This window comes from Bombina bombina, chromosome 6 (assembly GCF_027579735.1).
Source record: "Bombina bombina isolate aBomBom1 chromosome 6, aBomBom1.pri, whole genome shotgun sequence".
In the NCBI taxonomy this organism is placed as follows: domain Eukaryota; kingdom Metazoa; phylum Chordata; class Amphibia; order Anura; family Bombinatoridae; genus Bombina; species Bombina bombina.
Genome location: NC_069504.1, coordinates 1,045,663,863 through 1,045,686,206, shown reverse-complemented (window position 1 = coordinate 1,045,686,206; position 22,344 = coordinate 1,045,663,863). Strand labels below are relative to the sequence as shown.

At 39.6% G+C, this 22,344-nt stretch overlaps 1 protein-coding gene across 1 annotated transcript in view; it reads left to right on the top strand.

The window, feature by feature from the left end:
* Positions 1 to 22,344, top strand: part of ITFG2 (integrin alpha FG-GAP repeat containing 2) — a 137,495-nt gene that overhangs the window by 19,397 nt on the left and 95,754 nt on the right. Inside the window, exons 6-7 of the mRNA XM_053718814.1 lie at positions 9,163 to 9,311; positions 17,016 to 17,110. Coding sequence (XP_053574789.1) covers positions 9,163 to 9,311; positions 17,016 to 17,110 — 244 coding nt within the window. The remainder of the gene's footprint in view (positions 1 to 9,162; positions 9,312 to 17,015; positions 17,111 to 22,344) is intronic.

Below are 22,344 nucleotides of genomic sequence, written 5' to 3'. Positions count from 1 at the left end.
TAATTGGTAGTAGGCTTTCGAGCCTATACAGCTTGGAGTAAGACAACATGCATAAAGAGGATGATGTGGTCAAAATACTCATTTGCCTAATAATTTTGCACTCCCTGTATATATTTATCTAAAAATATATTATATAAATAAAAAATTAAATAATTATCCCAATTTAATAGATCAATGAAAAATAGCAAATGCGAATGGATACACTGTTTGTATTTATTTTAGACTCAAATACTTAGTGATGCTAAATTTTATGTATAAGAATGTTGCAATGAAAAATATATTCGTTTGCAAGTAAAACGTATTATAATTTTTTTAAAGTGTATATATTTTAAATAAAAGGTTTATAATCCTAATTGGTACTGTCTGTTCCCCCGCCCTTTTTGATTTCCTCTTTTGACTGGGCTGTGATGTATAGAGCAGCCCACCCACTCTCTGCATAGGCTTTCTACTGGCTTTAATGGGGCTGAATTTCAAGCTTGTTAAATGAAACACATGCTGATTAGATGTAAACTGGAAAAAAAAAGTTAATCGAAGTGGGCCGGCATAACATTGTAATAGAAGCATTATTGTATACACTAATTTAACCCTTTCATAGATGGATTAAAAACAAAAAAGGTACACATATACTTTTTAAATGGCAAAGGTTACATATATGGCATTTGATTGGTTAAAGGGACATAATACTCATATGCTAAATCACTTGAAACTGATGCAGTATAACTGCAAAAAGCTGACAGGAAAATATCACCTGAGCATCTCTATGTAAAAAAGGAAGATATTTTACCTCACAATCTCCTCAGCTCAGCAGAGTAAGTTCTGTGTAAAAAGTTATACTTCACCTGCTCCCAGCTACAGGTAAAAAAAAAAAATGAAGAAATGAACAGCAGCCAATCAGCATCAGCAGTGCTGAGGTCATGAACTTTTACGGTGATCTCATGAGATTTGACTTGACTCTCATGAGATTTCATTCTAAACTTCCTTTACCTGATTGGTGAAATAATATGAGTGTGCACGAGGCTCATCCCTTCAGCTGTCCTAGGACAGACATACTAATATGCTGCTTAGAAATCCTTTACAATGGGATGTGGCTACTGAGGAACTTTTGAGGTAAAATATCTTTCTTTTTTACATAGAGATATTTTCTAGTCAGCTTTTTACAGCTATGCTGCATCACTTTCAAGTGTTTAAACATTTGGGTATTATGGCCCTTTAAGGTTTACCATCACTTTAAAGTGATGGTAAACTTTCCACTGTGTATAAACAGATCCAGAATGATAACACTATTTTAGATGGAGTTTAAATCATCAGCTGTAATGAAGATACGCTATAGCTTACTAGTTAAAGTGATGAAATTCAAATACCTCGTGCTCTGGCCTCCCACTTCAAAGTAATTTATGTGAGCAAACTGTTTGAATTGTTCTCCAATCGGCATTCTAGCAATACTGCACTTGCAACATTTAAAAAAAAAAAAAAAATGTTGTAGATAGTGCGCTGATTGGAGAACATTTGAAACAGTTTGTTCACAAAAAAAATACTTTTTCTTCATAAATGGAAAGAGTCCACAGCTGCATTCATTACTTTTGGGAATTAAGAACCTGGCCACCAGGAGGAGGCAAAGACAACCCAGCCAAAGGCTTAAATACTCCTCCCACTTCCCTCATCCCCCAGTCATTCTTTGCCTTTTTTCCCAGGAGGTTGGCAGAGAAGTGTCAGAAGTTTGTTTTTGTCTCTTATGGAGGGTAGTACTCTTCGACATGGGACGGGAGTTTTAAGTAATCCTGTCAGTCTCTCAGTGAGGGATTGGATGAAAGTTAGAGTCCGGAGATGCAGGCAGAGTCTTTCTGCGAAACCATCCCGACTCATTTTAACAACTCCACAAACAATCGGCATTGTCGAACTTCACTGCCTGCTTCCTTTTAAGTCCATGGCGGAGGCGAGGCTACTATCCGTCACACTTGAAGGGCCGTGTTCCAGTTTCACGGTGTAGATTCCGGTAAGATCATTTCATTTTATTTCTTCATGATACTGTAACTCATTTGTTCCTGCAAACTCACATGAAAAATACAGGGTCTTAGTGGGACTCCTTTAGTATCATGGAATTAAGGGTTAATATCTCCTGAGGGGGATTATTGAACAGTGGAGATTTTAATCATGTTTGTTATATGATTCAATCTGCTTATGTGTAGTGTTAACTGGACTCGTGGTTTTTGGAACATAACAGCCTTTCAAATTGACGACAACCTTAGGTTGGGCGCGCTTTTTTTGGACTGTATGGTTCACCTTGTGACTGGGCGTGTCTACGTTCTAGTCCGCTGGTGTCTGGTTCATAGGAGGTGGTTAGTGCCCCAGCCATTGTGGGTGTCAGGTGCCTTTTAAATTGTTTTTCATATAATCCATTTTTTTGGTATCCTTTATCCAGTTATGGAGGATGCTGATGTTGAGATTGGTCAACTTTCTGATTCAGATTCTTCGTCCTGTGACGAATGCGAATTGGCCCCATTGACTTAGGTAAGTCGGTTATGTTCTTTAGACCGTCCTAGAGCGCCTTGTTCCTCAGGCTCAGGGATTCAAGGGACTGCTGAACCATCCGCCTCAGGGGCCCTGTCCTCTGGGAGGCGAGTTTTCTACCGCTCCCTACTACTACTATGCATGCGGGTAACACAGGTTATGTGTTTCCCTCTTCGGAGGGTGGATTGTTCCCCCCGGAGGTTGTGGCACGTTTTTGCTTTTACATACTTTTCTCTCTTTCGCGTCTACAAAGTCCAGATGTTTATTTGCAATTGTGCTTGTGCCCGATTGCCCCAGGTCTCTCGGCCTCTGGAGGGCATGTGCAGTTTCCTGCGGGTGTAACTTCCTGAGTATTGTGCCTTTCGTTATAGGCGGGCTTACCCTTTGTCTTTTACTCAGACATGTTTTTGAGCTGTTTGGGGACCCTATCCTTCTCGGTTATGGGACTCATCAGTCTCCTCCTTCGAATGGCTCACCTCGTTAGACATGGGGAGTTGAAGTAATCTCCTTTAAGTCTTGTTATCAAGATACTTCCCAGTTTTGTTGGAAGAACAGGGTTTCAGTTAGGCTGGTCCTGCGGATCTTTCTGTTCTTCTTGGGCCTTAACCCTCTGGTTGCCTTTTATTTTATTTTATCCGGTTAGGATGAATTATATTTTATGTTTCCTGCGGGAACTTAAAAATCTCTGGGATCGATACTCGCTGTTTGCTTCTACGGAAGTTGTTTGGGACATGTTAGTCCCATGTTTGTCTGTTTTTCTTCCTCCCTCTCTGAGGGTGTATTTAGCCAGCTTGGCAGTTATGACCCTGGTTGCAAACTGGTCCTGCTTGGGTTCAGATCCTCTCTCGCGGCTTATTCAGACACGTGGCACCTAATTATAACTTGCCGGTCAGGTTGGGGTGCCGAGTGCTCTTAACATTATTTATGTTATTTGTTTTACTAGTTTCAACTAGGCATTATCAAGAGGACTTGCGGGTCCGTGCGGATCTCGGGATTGATTCAGTCCTAAATAGCCGTCACTCTGGTGACTGGGTCAGCAAAATTTGCTGTGTCACTGTTGTTTCCAATATCCTCGGAACCTAGAGTATTCCTTCCCACATGGTGGGAAGGTTAGAGGTTTAGATCCTCTTTTCCCTGGTCGGGGCGGTGTTGCCTTAGGAGGCCCTGGAAATTGTCCCTTTTGGAGTTGCTCCTTTAGTGGTTCTCTTCTCATTGAGACCTTCTAGGACTTTGTCTGTTTCTCCTTGTGGATTGGGTCACCTTCAGGATTTCCTTCAGGAGTTGGTTGTTCCTTTTCAGGTCATTAGACTGTGTGGTCTTTTTTGGCTCCGGTTAGGGGCCCTTCCACGGGGTTGGGAATGTTCTGCATCTACTTCTTGGGATAGAAGAGGTTTTCCACTCATATGGTTCAGGTATGCCATCCAGGTGGCATCCAAATCCATGTTTTACTGTCCTCTAACTTCGAACTGAGGTGATGTGGAGGCTTGCTGTTGCTCTGTTCGGGTGACTTGTCCTCACTGTTCCCCTTATGTCTGGAGCTTGTGGCTAGCTAGACAACTAGCTCAGCATACTAAGGCTCTGTGGCTACTCCTGTACTGTAGCAATCCAAGGGTTGCTAGTTCGATCCCCGGCGAGGTCTACTCAGCCTTTCCTCTTTCAGGGTAGATAAAATGAACAGCATCTTGTGTCCCGGGATTAGCCGTGCTTTTCAAGCACAATCATGTTATTGTTGCTTGGACGCCTGTTAGCTCTAGTGTCCTTTTATGACCTTGGGAGGCATTGGCTCTTGGAGTGTTGGGCTCCTGCAAGGGGTGGTCTCTTCCCTTTTGGTCAGGACTTGCAAGGGCTTCTTGTTTTTGTTATCGGGTTATTCTGGATTTTTCCCTGGAAGGTCTGTTTTTTTTTTTATATCAGACGAGGGATTTATGTTCTTGGAAGATTGTTTAATGTAAACATTTGTGGGGCTCGGGTGTCTTGTCCTGATCTTCCGGTTGTCAAGGGTTTTACTCTTTGTGGATCTCGCTGTGGGATGTTACCGGACCTTATGATCCTAGGACTGGCCTGGGGGTTCCAGTTTCCGGGGTACTTGGGCTTAGCCCTTGTTCTAGCTGTTCTGTTTTACAACTTGGCCAGATTTACTGAGAGCTGGGGCTCCTTGGGGACTTGTGTGCCTGACGATATGGTTCCCATGGGACAGCCAAGTAATGTGACCTGATGGTGGGCTTTCCTGCCTAGCAAGCGAAAGGTTCGCGGTTGCTCGGCTGTCCCTCTTGCACCCTTTTTTAGGGGCCTCTCCTGTATCGGGAGGTTGGAACAGATGTTTTATCTGGTTTGCGGTTTGGTCTGCTCTTTGAGTTGTTCCTTTCCATCTGGGGAGCTGCTGGCTCCACATTGGGACTTACTTTGGTGGCTTTGTTGGATCTCCTTGGGTCTAACACCTGCTTGATTGTCTCTAGGTTGAAGTGGCTGTGTCCATTTTTCCGCCCTTTTGGGGACCGGTCTTGGGGTTCCTTTCTGTTCCCTTGCTTTTAGATCTGCTGTTGCTTGGGCTGGTCCGGCTAGGTGTAGGATCTGAGATCTGTCGTTCATCCTCTGGTCTTGGGGGTGCCATTGGACCTTTTCATTTTTAGAGGTTCTGTGCCTCTCCCCCTTTTGAGATCTGTAAGTCGGCCTGGATTGCCTGGAGTGTGTCGTCTGTCTTGGAGGTTGGGCAATCTGCTATTCTGTTCGGCCGCTTTTTCCTTACTGATACTGTTTTATCCGTGTCTTCCTATGGATGGCAGCGTGTTACTGGACTCAGATGTTTGTCCTTCTGAGTTTGCCGCTTGTAATTTTTCTGTTTGCTCAGTCTCTGAGTTCTGAAGTTTTGAGGACTTTGTCTTCAGTTGTCTTTTTTCGGTGCTGTTGCACAATGTTTGGGAGATTTTTCTTCTCGATGATGCCCGGTTGATCCATTCAGGTCTCTGTGGACTTGGCCTTCTTTTGAATAGGGTTTTTCCTTATTGGAACTTGCTGTACCTTTTGGGTACCCCTTTGCACCCTTGTCCTCTCCTTTTTGTGTGGGGACCGACTGCTGGGCGACGGTTCTCCTGGTGGAGTGCCTTGCGGTCTCTAGTTAGGCTTTCAGACTAGCTGCAGGTCAGTGTCCTTGGGGCCTTTTCCTTCTAGTTTTTTTGCCCAGCTCTGACAAAGCAACGTTTGCTTGGGTTGTGTTTTTTTCAGTCCTGGTGCCTTCAGAATGGGACGCCTATTGTACCCTCTTGTTTTGGCATTCAGTGTCCTCTATAGCTTTGGTATTGTTTTCCCAAAAGTAATGTATGCAGTTGTGGACTTTCTCCATTTATGAAGAAAAACTTAAATTATGCTTACCTGATCATTTTCTTTTCTTCAGATGGAAAGAGTCCACAGCTCCCCACCCGTATTTTCACCCTGGTATTTCTTCTACTGTTCCGTGTTCCTCGGCAAAATGACTTGGTGGATGAGGGAAGTGGAAGGAGTATTTCAAGCCTTTGGTATCTTTGCCTCCTCCTGGTGGTCAGGTTCTTATTTCCAAAAAGTAATGAATGTAGCTGTGGACTCTTTCCATTTAAAGAAAAGAAAATTATCAGGTTAGCATAATTTAAGTTTTGAAATTGGGTGGTCAAAGCGTGGGGTATAATTTAAAGTATAGGAAGATAAAAGAAAGAAGTGAAAAGGAGGGGGAAGGGGAGAGGAGAAGACCACTTGTACCGATCTTTAACAAGTGTATGCTTATTGAGTTTGACAATAACAGACTTTTAAACAATGGTCTCGGGATAATATTGTCACAAGACCTAATTTTATGTACATACCAACGCGTTTTGCCTTGGGCTTTGTCAAGGCTTACATATACGCAGTGATAGTGATCTTAAAGAGGTCTGTCTGCTCCTATTGGTTTAAAGTCAGCTTCTTTAAGGAGGACTTGGTAATTGGGTATATTATCACTCCAATTCTGTTGGTTTTGGACAGATAAGGGAGCAGATTAAATAATGAAAATTAAAATGTGCATCTTAGTATTTAAAACAATGAAAATAAAAAAATCTTAAGAATAAGACATCCAAAAAAAAGATGTATATTATTATTAATAGGCCTTCTCCATAAAAGTTTTTGAGGAAAGGTACTATTAAAGCTCCATAAAAATGTTGAGAAATAATAATAATTAATAATAACAGGTGTACTCTGCTCCACAAGAATTGTAACCACTATCAGGAAAACTTCATACAACCAATTTACAAAATCCTAACCCTGTTCATACAAATGAAAAATTGATCAAAATGAAATAGGAATATTAAATATTTTCACTAAATACATAGTTGAATATTTATTAAAAATGAATATGGCATATTTTTTGTTTTGTTTTCATCTACTTTAACTGCAAAGGGCTCCTATGTATATGTGTGTGTGCGTGTATGTATATATATATATGTGTGCGTGTGTATGTGTATATATATATATATATATATATATATATATATATATATATATATATATATATATATATATATATATATATATATATATATATATATATATATATATATATATATAGAATTTATTATAATCATTTATTTGTAGAGTGCCAACAACAGATTCTGCAGCGCTAAATATATATATATATATATGTGTGTGTGTGTGTATATATATATATATATATATATGTGTGTGTGTGTATATATGTCTGTCAATATTTTTTATATGTGTGTATATATATATATATATATATATATATATATATATATATATATATATATATATATATATATATATATATATATAATGTATACATGTGTATGTATGTATCTCTGTTACAGCCCTTTGTCTGCCTTTTTTTTTCTTCTAACACCTGAGACCTCAAATCTTTGAGCCTTTTTTTGTGCAATATTTTTTTTAATAATTTTTATTAGATGTTCTTGTGAGTGTAACTGTACTCTAATGTGTTTTGTGACACTTTTTAGTTTTGCAAATTGTACAGGATGTAACACATCCTTTCTGGGGACAAAGTTAAATTACATGAGAGCGCGCTTCCATAGGCTCCAATGGGAGTTTTGTTTTTATGCCGGCAGCCACCAGCAAATCACCTAGCACAGTGCAGGGGGCAAATAGCGCAGCCATAAATAAATATACAGTATATGTATATGCTTAAATACATATATTTCTTTTACAAGATATGACGAGTCCACAGATTTCATCCTTACTTATGGAATATCGCCTCCTGGTCAGCAGGAGGAGGCAAAGAGCACCACAGCAGAGCTGTATATATATAGCTCCTCCCTTCCCTCCCACTCCAGTCATTCTCTTTGCCTGTGTTAGTGATAGGAAGAGGCAAAGTGAGGTGTTAGTTTAGACCTATTGCTCCTCCTTGGAGTTTGAATTTAGTTCTTAAGGTTTTTCAAGGGGTTCCGTTTGAACCTATGCATTCCATAGATATTAAATTGTTATCTTGGAAAGTTTTAATTTTGGTTGCTATTTCTTCTGCTCGCAGAGTTTCTGAGCTTTCAGCATTACAATGTGATTCTCCTTACCTTATTTTTCATTCCGATAAGGTAGTGTTACGTACCAAACCTGGTTTTCTTCCTAAGGTTGTATCCAACAAAAATATTAATCAGGAAATTATTGTTCCTTCATTGTGTCCTAATCCTTCATCTAAGAAGGAGCGTCTGTTACATAACTTGGACGTGGTCCGTGCCCTGAAGTTTTACTTGCAGGCGACTAAGGATTTTTGTCAATCATCTTCATTATTTGTTGTTTTTTCTGGAAAACGTAGGGTCCAGAAAGCTACGGCTACCTCTTTCTTTTTGGCTGAAGAGTATCATCCGTTTTGCATATGAGACTGCTGGACAACAGCCTCCTGAAAGAATTACGGCTCATTCTACTAGGGCTGTCGCTTCCTCATGGGCATTTAAAAATGATGCTTCTGTTGAACAGATTTGCAAGGCTGCAACTTGGTCGTCTCTTCACACTTTTTCCAAATTTTCCAAATTTGATACTTTTGCCTCGTCCGAGGCTCTTTTTGGGAGAGAGGTTCTTCAAGCAGTGGTGCCTTCCATTTAGGTTCCTGTCTTGTCCCTCCCTTTCATCCGTGTCCTATAGCTTTGGTATTGTATCCCATAAGTAAGGATGAAATCCGTGGACTCGTCATATCTTGTAAAAGAAAAGGAAATTTATGCTTACCTGATAAATTTATTTATTTTACGATATGACGAGTCCACGGCCCACCCTGTCATTTTCTTAGACAGGTCTTTATTTTTGTTAAACTTCAGTCACCTCTGCACCTTGGCTTTTCCTTTCTCTTCCTAACTTCAGTCAAATGACTGGAGTGGGAGGGAAGGGAGGAGCTATATATACAGCTCTGCTGTGGTGCTCTTTGCCTCCTCCTGCTGACCAGGAGGCGATATTCATTAAGTAAGGATGAAATCTGTGGACTCGTCATATCGTAAAAGAAATAAATTTATCAGGTAAGCATAAATTTCCTTATTTATGTGTTTATGTGTATATACACATATAAACACATAAATATATATGTATATAAGCATATACATATATATTTATAGAGAAAACACAGTCCCCTATTGACATCCATGTTAAGGCACTTTCAGTTGTGTTAGGTCCCCACTTCCTGTTTTTGTTGTGTTACAGGTAGACAGCCTATCTGTTAATCCTGGAGTGGATGGCTCCCCTGAACTGATGGTGTCCCAGCCAGGATGTGGATATGCAGTTTTGCGTTGTACCTGGGGGGAGGAGCACAACTTGGGAACTGATGAGGCAGGAGGAGGAGCTGAGAATAGGTAAGAAGAAACTAGCAGATCCAAGATACTGATACATTTATAAATCTGCTGAACTCTGTTATGTGGAGAAGATGTTAATCACCATTGCCCACTGTGTTGTACGAATAGTCTAGTAAGAATCATCTTGGATGTGTGCAACATTCTTAGGGTTTTGTTGTAGTACTATAGTGCCCCAAGGCAGAACATGCTGTGATCTGAGATGTCATTGCAGGAAATGCAGCATGTCTGTAGAAAGTATGGGACAAATGCAAAAACTGTTAGCTCTCTTGCTTTGCGGAGCTGCTCCACATCAGGCTGTTCTCTTCAAACAGCACTGTTTTCTGGCTGCACTGTGTAAGTTTTCCATCACACAGTGCAACCAGAGCGAAACACTGTTTGAGGAGTACAGTCAAATATGAAGTAGGAATAGTTCTCATGTATTTTTCAACCCTGTCCCCTAGCCTTTCCTGATCTGCAAAGCTGTGACTCCTGAATGTAAGAAATTCTTATGAGCAATGCACCTTTTTATTACTACAATTTTACCTTATAAATTATATGTTGGAGCAAAGGAAATTTATTCAAGAGACATGTTATAAAAACTCTGCAGCTAATTTGCAATAAGATTTTCAGCTGCTGTAATATATTATACAACTTGAAAATTTGCTTTATTATACAGTTAAAGGGACACTGACCCCAAATTTTTTTATTTCATGATTCAGATAGAGCATGAAATTTTAAGCAAATTTCTAATTTACTCCTATTATCAAATTGTCTTCATTCTCTTGGTATCTTTATTTGAAATGCAAGAATGTAAGTTTAGATGCCGGACCATTTTTGGTGAACAACCTGGGTTGTTCTTGCTGATTGGTGGATAAATTCATCCATCAATAAAAAAGTGCTGTCGAGTGTACTGAACCAAAAAAACTTAGATGTCTTCTTTTTTAAATAAAGATAGCAGCAAGAGAATGAAGAAAAATTGATAATAGGAGTAAATTAGAAAGCTGCTTAAAATTGCAGGCTTTATCTGAATCACAAAAGAAAAAAATTGGGTTCAGTGTCCCTTTAATCAAAACATTGTAATTGAGATGGTGCTTTAGTGTAACTGCCTAATATAAAATTAGTTTCATTTCAAAATGACCTGCAGAAAATTTTCACTAAAAAAAATCACAGAAAGTGAAAAAAAAGTTCTGCCTCTGGGCTATAGTTGTGTGAAATAGACATAAATGTAGATGTGCACAAACATTACTTCCCTGTGCTTACTGTACAGTTACACAAACACCAGATGGTGTCACATGTAATGGATTATTTATTGAGGTGAAACAGTCTGATCTGTCCAAGTCTTTTACACACCCTTACATTCCCCCATTCACAACAAGTAGCACATCCTTATCTATGAACACTTCAGGAACACAGTAGTACAACCACATTATATCAGCACAACATTGCATAAGAACACTGGAGTAACCAGCATTAATTGTGCATCCTATAAATTACCTTTGATATCTTTGGGTCTTTTTGTAGATAAATCATTAGATAAGTTTTCTTTCATGTAATTAGCAAGAGTCCATGAGCTAGTGACGTATGGGATATACATTCCTACCAGGAGGGGCAAAGTTTCCCAAACCTCAAAATGCCTATAAATACACCCCTCACCACACCCACAAATCAGTTTTACAAACTATGGAGGTGGTGAAGTAAGTTTGTGCTAGATTCTACGTTGATATGCGCTCCGCAGCAGGTTGGAGCCCGGTTTTCCTCTCAGCGTGCAGTGAATGTCAGAGGGATGTGAGGAGAGTATTGCCTGTTTGAATTCAATGATCTCCTTCTACGGGGTCTATTTCATGGGTTCTCTGTTATCGGTCGTAGAGATTCATCTCTTACCTCCCTTTTCAGATCGACGATATACTCTTATATATACCATTACCTCTGCTGATTCTCGTTTCAGTACTGGTTTGGCTTTCTACAACATGTAGATGAGTGTCCTGGGGTAAGTAAGTCTTATTTTCTGTGACACTCTAAAGCTATGGTTGGGCACTTTTTTTTTTTATAAAGTTCTAAATATATGTATTCAAACATTTATTTGCCTTGACTCAGGATGTTCAACATTTCCTTATTTCAGACAGTCAGTTTCATATTTGGGATAATGCATTTGAATATATCATTTTTATCTTACCTTAAAATTTGACTTTTTCCCTGTGGGCTGTTAGGCTCGCGGGGGCTGAAAATTCTTCATTTTATTGCGTCATTCTTGGCGCGGACTTTCTTGGCGCGAACATTTTTTTCTATTTCCGGCGTCATACGCTCCGGATGTGGCGTCATTTTTGGCGCTAATAGCATTTAGGCGCCAAATATTGTGGGCGTCAAATTTGTCTCCACTTTATTTAAGTCTCATTTTTTGTTGCTTCGGGTTGCTAGAAGCTTGTTCACTGGCATTTTTTCCCATTCCTGAAACTGTCATTTAAGGAATTTGATCAATTTTGCTTTATATGTTGTTTTTTCTATTACATATTGCAAGATGTCCCACGTTGCAACTGAGTCAGAAGATACTACTGGAAAATCGCTGCCTGGTGCTGGAACTACCAAAGCTAAGTGTATCTGCTGTAAACTTTTGGTAGTTGTTCCTCCAGCTGTTGTTTGTATTAAATGTCATGACAAACTTGTTAATGCAGAAAATAATTCCTTTAGTAAAGTACCATTACCTGTTGCAGTTCCATCAACATCTAATGTTCAGAGTGTTCCTGATAACATAAGAGATTTTGTTTCTGAATCCATTAAGAAGGCTATGTCTGTTATTCCTCCTTCTGGTAAACATAAAAAGTCTTTTAAAACTTCTCTTTATACAGATGAATTTTTAAATGAACATCATCATTCTAATTCTAATGATTCTTCTGATACAGAGGATTCTGTCTCAGAGGTTGATGCTGATAAATCGTCATATTTATTTAAAATTGAATTTATTCGTTCTTTACTTAAAGAAGTCCTAATTGCATTAGAAATTGAGGATTCTGGTCCTCTTGATACTAAATCTAAACGTTTAGACAAGGTCTTTAGATCTCCTGTGGTTATTCCAGAAGTTTTTCCTGTTCCTGGTGCTATTTCTGAAGTAATTTCCAGAGAATGGAATAATTTGGGTAATTCATTTACTCCTTCTAAACGTTTTAAGCAATTATATCCTGTACCGTCCGACAGATTAGAGTTTTGGGACAAAATCCCTAAAGTTGATGGGGCTATTTCTACCCTTGCTAAACGTACTACTATTCCTACGGCAGATGGTACTTCCTTTAAGGATCCTTTAGATAGGAAAATTGAATCCTTTCTAAGAAAAGCTTATCTGTGTTCAGGTAATCTTCTTAGACCTGCTATATCATTGGCTGATGTTGCTGCAGCTTCAACTTTTTGGTTGGAAACTTTAGCGCAACAAGTAACAGATCATGATTCTCATAATATTATTCTTCTTCAACAAGCTAATAATTTTATCTGTGATGCCATTTTTGATATTATCAGAGTTGATGTCAGGTTTATGTCTCTAGCTATTTTAGCTAGAAGAGCTTTATGGCTTAAAACTTGGAATGCTGATATGTCTTCTAAATCAACTCTACTTTCCCTTTCTTTCCAGGGTAATAAATTATTTGGTTCTCAGTTGGATTCTATTATCTCAACTGTTACTGATGGGAAAGGAACTTTTTTACCACAGGATAAAAAATCTAAAGGTAAAAACAGGGCTAATAATCGTTTTCGTTCCTTTCGTTTCAACAAAGAACAATAGCCTGATCCTTCATCCTCAGGAGCAGTTTCAGTTTGGAAACCATCTCCAGTCTGGAATAAATCCAAGCCTTCTAGAAAAGCAAAGCCAGCTTCTAAGTCCACATGAAGGTGCGGCCCTCATTCCAGCTCAGCTGGTAGGGGGCAGATTACGTTTTTTCAAAGAAATTTGGATCAATTCTGTTCACAATCTTTGGATTCAGAACATTGTTTCAGAAGGGTACAGAATTGGTTTCAAGATGAGACCTCCTGCAAAGAGATTTTTTCTTTCCCGTGTCCCAGTAAACCCAGTGAAAGCTCAAGCATTTCTGAAATGTGTTTCAGATCTAGAGTTGGCTGGAGTAATTATGCCAGTTCCAGTTTTGGAACAGGGGCTGGGGTTTTATTCGAATCTCTTCATTGTACCCAAGAAGGAGAATTCCTTCAGACCAGTTCTGGATCTAAAAATATTGAATCGTTATGTAAGGATACCAACATTCAAAATGGTAACTGTAAGGACTATATTGCCTTTTGTTCAGCAAGGGCATTATATGTCTACAATAGATTTACAGGATGCATATCTGCATATTCCGATTCATCCAGCTCACTATCAGTTCCTGAGATTCTCTTTCCTGGACAAGCATTACCAGTTTGTGGCTCTGCCGTTTGGCCTAGCTACAGCTCCAAGAATTTTTACAAAGGTTCTCGGTGCCCTTCTGTCTGTAATCAGAGAACAGGGTATTGTGGTATTTCCTTATTTGGACGATATCTTGGTACTTGCTCAGTCTTTACATTTAGCAGAATCTCATACGAATCGACTTGTGTTGTTTCTTCAAGATCATGGTTGGAGGATCAATTCACTAAAAAGTTCATTGATTCCTCAGACAAGGGTAACCTTTTTAGGGTTCCAGATAGATTCAGTGTCCATGACTCTATCTTTGACAGACAAGAGACGTCTAAAATTGATTTCAGCTTGTCGAAACCTTCAGTCACAATCATTCCCTTCGGTAGCCTTATGCATGGAAATTCTAGGTCTTATGACTGCTGCATCGGACGCGATCCCCTTTGCTCGTTTTCACATGCGACCTCTTCAGCTCTGTATGCTGAACCAATGGTGCAGGGATTACACAAAGATATCTCAATTAATATCTTTAAAACCGATTGTCTGACATTCTCTGACGTGGTGGACAGATCACCATCGTTTAATTCAGGGGGCTTCTTTTGTTCTTCCGACCTGGACTATAATCTCAACAGATGCAAGTCTTACAGGTTGGGGAGCTGTGTGGGGGTCTCTGACGGCACAAGGGGTTTGGGAATCTCAGGAGGTGAGATTACCGATCAATATTTTGGAACTCCGTGCAATTTTCAGAGCTCTTCAGTCTTGGCCTCTTCTGAAGAGAGAGTCGTTCATTTGTTTTCAGACAGACAATGTCACAACTGTGGCATACATCAATCATCAAGGAGGGACTCACAGTCCTCTGGCTATGAAAGAAGTATCTCGAATTCTGGTTTGGGCGGAATCCAGCTCCTGTCTAATCTCTGCGGTTCATATCCCAGGTATAGACAATTGGGAAGCGGATTATCTCAGTCGCCAAACGTTGCATCCGGGCGAATGGTCTCTTCACCCAGAGATATTTCTTCAGATTGTTCAAATGTGGGAACTCCCAGAAATAGATCTGATGGCGTCTCATCTAAACAAGAAACTTCCCAGGTATCTGTCCAGATCCCGGGATCCTCAGGCGGAGGCAGTGGATGCATTATCACTTCCTTGGAAGTATCATCCTGCCTATATCTTTCCGCCTCTAGTTCTTCTTCTAAGAGTAATCTCCAAGATTCTGAAGGAATGCTCGTTTGTTCTGCTGGTAGCTCCAGCATGGCCTCACAGGTTTTGGTATGCGGATCTTGTCCGGATGGCCTCTTGCCAGCCGTGGACTCTTCCGTTAAGACCAGACCTTCTGTCACAAGGTCCTTTCTTCCATCAGGATCTCAAATCCTTAAATTTAAAGGTATGGAGATTGAACGCTTGATTCTTGGTCAAAGAGGTTTCTCTGACTCTGTGATTAATACTATGTTACAGGCTCGTAAATCTGTATCTAGAGAGATATATTATAGAGTCTGGAAGACTTATATTTCTTGGTGTCTTTCTCATCATTTTTCCTGGCATTCTTTTAGAATTCCGAGAATTTTACAGTTTCTTCAGGATGGTTTAGATAAAGGTTTGTCCGCAAGTTCCTTGAAAGGACAAATCTCTGCTCTTTCTGTTCTTTTTCACAGAAAGATTGCTAATCTTCCTGATATTCATTGTTTTGTACAAGCTTTGGTTCGTATAAAACCTGTCATTAAGTCAATATCTCCTCCTTGGAGTTTGAATTTGGTTCTGAGGGCTCTTCAAGCTCCTCCTTTTGAACCCATGCATTCATTGGACATTGAATTACTTTCTTGGAAAGTTTTGTTCCTTTTGGCCATCTCTTCTGCCAGAAGAGTCTCTGAATTATCTGCTCTTTCTTGTGAGTCTCCTTTTCTGATTTTTCATCAGGATAAGGCGGTGTTGCGAACTTCTTTTGAATTTTTACCTAAGGTTGTGAATTCCAACAACATTAGTAGAGAAATTGTGGTTCCTTCATTATGTCCTAATCCTAAGAATTCTAAGGAGAAATCGTTGCATTCTTTGGATGTTGTTAGAGCTTTGAAATATTATGTTGAGGCTACTAAGTCTTTCCGTAAGACTTCTAGTCTATTTGTCATCTTTTCCGGTTCTAGGAAAGGTCAGAAAGCTTCTGCCATTTCTTTGGCATCTTGGTTGAAATCTTTAATTCACCATGCTTATGTCGAGTCGGGTAAAACTCTGCCTCAAAGGATTACAGCTCATTCTACTAGGTCAGTTTCTACTTCCTGGGCGTTTAGGAATGAGGCTTCGGTTGATCAGATTTGCAAAGCAGCAACTTGGTCCTCTTTGCATACTTTTACTAAATTCTACCATTTTGATGTGTTTTCTTCTTCTTCTGAAGCAGTTTTTGGTAGAAAAGTACTTCAGGCAGCGGTTTCAGTTTGAATCTTCTGCTTATGTTTTCATTAAACTTTATTTTGGGTGTGGATTATTTTCAGCAGGAATTGGCTGTCTTTATTTTATCCCTCCCTCTCTAGTGACTCTTGCGTGGAAAGATCCACATCTTGGGTAGTCATTATCCCATACGTCACTAGCTCATGGACTCTTGCTAATTACATGAAAGAAAACATAATTTATGTAAGAACTTACCTGATAAATTCATTTCTTTCATATTAGCAAGAGTCCATGAGGCCCACCCTTTTTGGTGGTTATGATTTTTTTGTATAAAGCACAACTATTCCAATTCCTTATTTTATATGCTTTCGCACTTTTTTTTTATCACCCCACTTCTTGGCTATTCGTTAAACTGATTTGTGGGTGTGGTGAGGGGTGTATTTATAGGCATTTTGAGGTTTGGGAAACTTTGCCCCTCCTGGTAGGAATGTATATCCCATACGTCACTAGCTCATGGACTCTTGCTAATATGAAAGAAATGAATTTATCAGGTAAGTTCTTACATAAATTATGTTTTTTTAAAGTATTATGATTGACCCATTTGTTATAAAACTGGATCATACAAAAAACGCTCCAATAGCATCATATAGATTTTAATATAGATATATAGCAGTAATACAGAGGTACACCTGTTATGAATCAACACACTAGAACAACACAGAATTACATACATATTGCAGTGTTGATGCACCATACCGTCTGTTTACCATCATATGCAGACATCATACCCTCCAATACCTTAAATATTCTTTGCACCAATCAATATCACAGGCAGATTATACATTTTACAGTAGTTCTGTATCACACATGCAGAGTTTAACCACATCTCACACTATGGTAAAACTACACCTCACACACTGTAAAACAGTGTTCTAAATCAATAGATATGACTGTCCTGTATCCCTTTCACCTCTTTTTTGAAGGGAAGGCTCTTCACGTGATGTGATCCTTCACCAAACCTCCGGGAGGATTCACAATAAGAATGTATCCACTCACCTGATAGGCAGCATCAAGGCAGGTAAGTGTGATTTAAAGGGACACAATACTATGTTTTCTTCATTTTACCTAAAGTGACATTTTAAAAAATGTATTACAGTACGTTGTTTCTTTCATAAGGCGTTGAGAGTCCACAAGCTATTACGCCTGGGATTAAATTCCTGGCCACTAGGAGGAGACAAAGATTTTAAAAGCTCTAAAAACACTTAATCCCTACCACCTCTCTGGTATTACAGTTTTCTCTTCACTTCCACAGGAGGAAGGTGAAGAATTGAGATGCTTTATATTCTTTGTTGAGGGGGTTCTTCAGACCAATTTGAGGTCCATTTCCCCCCTCAAAGAGCTGCTACTTGGGACAGAGGGGAGATTGGAGTACTGGGTAGTGACATAATCACTCCCAGTGAAGAGTTAGTCACAAGCCTGCCACATGTGTCTTGGGACCGGTCCCTTAGCTTCCTCTTGTTGGGTTGTCAATATACTCCAAACACAGATCCTCTGCTCTTATGTTTACAGAACAGGATGGGCTCTCTACTGGAAGCAGTCTTTTCTGCAGCTGGTTAGCACAGTAGAGTGAGTTCATCTTAAGGAAAGTGAAGACATTTCATGCACTCACATAAGCCACAGGCTATTAGCAGGTACATCATAGCCAGGGGACATATACATGTAATAGACTAATTCCGCCATTATTGCTTAGACTTTTAATACTTAGTCTAGTTATTATGGAAACTTTATTATATGGTTATAGCTGCTATTTACTATTAAGCTAATTCTCCTTGGATTTACATCTCAATGCAACTTTATATCCTTTTGTTATATACACAGTAAAAGGGATTTAACTGGCAATAAGAGGGGGTGAGTCTGTGTAATTTTATGTTTTTGTGCACTGACTTAGCATGCCGGGTACAATTAATAACTGGTTTATATCCCTCTTTCTTTCTTTTTTTTTTTTTTTTTTTTTTTTTTTTTTTTTTTAAACAGTTTTTTTTTAAAATAAAATTCGTACAATACAGAGGTCAAAAAAGGAATTGCAACAAACCGTTTAACATTTTCTTTTACATTTTACAGTTATGCAGTGAAATGCGTCTAACAAAAAGTATCTAGAAACGTTCTGTTGCCACAGTTGTCAGGAGCCTTAGGTCCTATATCAATCTCCTAATAAAGCATAAACACAACTTAGTTCGCGTATGCTAATTATGAAATTTATTTGCTATATATGTGTCCCACATGATCTTCATTAAGCCGTATGACACCTCTGTCCTCGATTTAATGTATGCATATTCCTCTAATTGTAAGATGTGTTGGAAAGTGTGGATCCAATCAGCAACTGTGGGGGTGTATTTTTGTTTCCAGTGCCTTGCAAGTAATGTCTTCATGCCATTACTTGCCATAAAGATTAGTTTTTTCACTTGTGTTTGTGTTTTTCTTGGAATAATATTAAATAGCCAGATGCGAGGATCTGGTGGGATCGTAACCCCCACCATTTCTGAAGTCTCCCTTGCCACTTTTTCCCACACTTCCTTTATCATAGTACAATCCCACCAGATGTGTGCCATGTTCCCCCTGCCATTTTCACACCTCCAGCATGTATCACTTGCCGTCCTATAGAGTTTATGTATCCTAGCCGGTGTGTAGTACCATCTTTGGATTATCTTTAAATTTAGTTCAATTAGCCGGCTGGAGGAGGAGACCTTGGTTACATTCGTGAAAATCTCTGAGACCTCTCTTAGTGTCATGTCTAGGTTCAGTTCTGTATTCCACCTGTCTATGTAATACGGGGTGTAGCCATGAGGTGGGATTTGTAGTAGTGCATGAGAAATAGCTAGTGTCTTTTTATGTGGGGTGTCTGTTCTACATAGTGATTCAAATGCCGTCATGGGCCTCACTAAATTCCTTCGATCAGGGTGTTTTGTTATATATGATTGGCATTGGCGTAATAGTAACCAATTTTTTGAGAGGTCAATTCCCTCTGTTGCTAACTCTTCTAGGTTATAAAATTTATGCTCATTACCTAACTGATATGCCGCTAAGGTTCTTCTCTTGTTGGATAGGGTTTTGCTGGGGAAATTCAGCCCCGGTATAAAGTCTGTGTTATTTGTAAGGGGTGTTAGCGGGGAGGTTCTTGAGGATATATTCGGGTATGATATTAGAATATGGTTCCAGACCCGGAATGTCTCTGCTATGATAGAGTTAGGGTGATGTTCTAAAGAGGTCTGTTTTGGCGGTAGCCAGCAGAGGGACCCCAGGTGTGTCTTATTTGCAATATCATGCTCCAGTGCTACCCAAGCCTTAGTTGTGAAGTTCGTGTACCAATCAATGATCCTTTGCAGGAATATTCCCGTACGGTACTTTTCCAAGTCAGGGACCCCCAATCCACCTCTTTTAGTTGGCATGCACATTAGTTGCTTATTGATCCTTGCTGGCCTATTTTCCCATACATATGCTAATAGTTTGGATTGTAGTGAATTGGTGAAGTTCTTGGGTGTGGGGATGGGCAGGGTTTGGAAGATATATAATAACCTTGGAAGGACATTCATTTTTAGGATTGTGATTCTCCCTAACCAGGATACATTCTTTGATCTCCAAGCTGAGAGATCTGCTATGATCTGTTGTTGGATGGGGACATAGTTTAGTTGAAACATTTCTTCAGTTGTTGGGGCTAAGTATATGCCTAGGTATTTTAGGGAGTTCCCTCTTTTTTTGAATGGACATATCTGACAAATATTTTGGGATTGCGGGGGATCATGGTTTAGCAAAAGCATCTCTGACTTAGATTTATTGATGAGAAAATTGGATACTTTTTGGAAATTGTCTAGTTCCTCACAAAGGGAGGGTATAGAGGTTGCGGGGTTGGTAAGGAAAAATAAAATATCATCAGCATATAATAAGATCTTGTGGGTAGAACCCGCTATTTCTAGTCCCTGGATTGAGGGTTTGTCTCTAACTGCCAAGGCCAGGGCTTCCACTATGCAGGCAAACAGCAATGGGGATAGGGGGCAACCCTGGCGGGTCCCATTTGATATACTGAATGGATTAGACAAGTGGCCATTGACTCTGACCCTAGCTGACGGGGAATGGTAAAGGGCGAAAATCCTTGATATGGTGGTTTTTCCCAGTTGGAATTTTTGTAATGTGGCCCTGAGGAATGTCCAACAGACGCGGTCGAACGCTTTCTCCGCGTCTGTTGAGACCAGGGCCAGGGGCAATTTCTGTTGCTGGGTGTATTCTAGGAGATGTATTGCCCTAACTGTGTTATCCTTGGCCTCTCTGTTTTGTATGAAACCTACTTGATCATTCTTAATAAGCTGGGGCAATACCTGATTTAAACGGTTGGCTAGAATTTTTGCATATATTTTGAGGTCCGAGTTCAATAGTGAAATGGGCCTGAAATTCTCCACCCTGTCTGGAGGTTTGCCTGGTTTAGGCAAGACCACTATATGGGCTTCCAGGTTAGTGTCTAGGAATGGGTTCTCCTCACTGATGCTGTTAAACAAGTCTAATAGTTGTGGTATTAAAATGTCCTTGTATTGTTTGTAGTAGCTGTTTGAGTAACCGTCTGGTCCTGGGGCCTTCCCCGTAGGGAGGTCTTTTATTACTATCTTGATTTCCTCATAAGAGAACGGACTATCCAGTGAATCTATCTGTTCCTGACTCAGTGTGGGGAACTTTAGTTTCTCTAGGTATTCCTGTGTCAGTGAGCTTTTTTTCAATTGTGGTGGATATTCCCCAGCTTTACTAATGTTGTATAGTTGTTCATAATATGTTCTGAATGCCTCAGCTATTTGGGTAGTCGTGTATACATCTTTCCCCTTGATGTCTTTTGTCTGTAAAATATATGTTTTATTAATTTTCCTTTTGAGTTTTCTGGCGAATAGTGAGCTGCTCTTGTTGTTACCTTCAAAATATGTTTGCCTCAATTTTATTGCGTGTTGCTTACACTCCTTATCTATAATGGTTTGTATCGTGGCTCTACAATCCTCTATTGCTTTCAGTAATGTATGATCGTTAGTGTTATATTTGTGTTGTTTTTCTAGCTCTGAAAGCCTAGTAAGGGTATTGTGTAGATAAATTCTTTCTTCCTTTATTTTGTGAGCTTTCATGCTTATTAATTCGCCTCTGACCACTGATTTGTGAGCTTCCCACAAGAGCCTGTTATCTGATGTGGAGGCTTGGTTCAGTGTAAAGTATTCAGTTAATGTTTTTTCTATTTTGAATGTGTAGACTGGGTCCCTAATTAAATTGTCATCTATTCTCCATGTGTGTGAGATTTTATTCATTAGGGGCCAGTATATAGTGCAGCCTACCATCGAATGGTCCGACCATGTTCTGGGGTAAATGGTGAGTTCCTTTACCCTAGCTAAGCTGGCTACGTCTAGCATGATGTAGTCAATGCGAGAGTATCGGGCATGAGGGTGTGAATAAAAAGTGTAATTTCTTGCGTCTGGATACTTCACTCTCCATGCATCGTGAACTGTGAGGTCCTTTAGACACTGTCGTGTTGTGTTAATTATTTTGTTGGGGACAGATGAAGTGTGGTTGGAATTGTCCATATAGGGGTCGAGTGTAAGATTGAAGTCCCCTCCAAGAATTAGGGTACCTTTTGACACTTCTAATAGTAAGTTAGTTAAATGTTTAAAGTATGCATCTTGTCTAGTGTTGGGGGCATACGTGCAGACCATGGTCACCACTGTATTAAATAGCTTACCTATGACAATCAAGTATCTCCCTTCCCTGTCCCTATGCACCTTGATCTGCTGGAAGGGTATATTTCTTTTGATTAGGATTCCCACCCCATTTGTTTTGGTAGAATTGGATGCATAGAACGTTTCACCATATTTAAATTTAAATGTCTTAGGTTCCCTGCCTTTTACAAAATGCGTTTCCTGTAGAAACACTATGTCCCCCCTTTTCTCTTTTATGTCTTTTAGCACTACGCTTCTTTTGTGTGGGCTATTGAGGCCTTTTGCATTTGCCGTTAGGATGTTAAGGCTATTCTGCGTGTTTTCTGTCATCTGACTCATTAAGAAGTCTAAATATAACCTTGTTTAACACTTGGAATTTATCTTGTTCCCTAATTGTGTAGTGTTTCCATTCAAGGCAATCATGTCGCCCATGCATTTGCTCCTGACCTGTGGCATCTTTAAAACAGTAGCTTAAGACTTTTAAGGCAATAAAACAAAGAACTGCATTCACTTTGTGTAACATAAACATTTCAAACAATTCAAACATTACAATCTGAGCACAATCTATCTTGTGCTA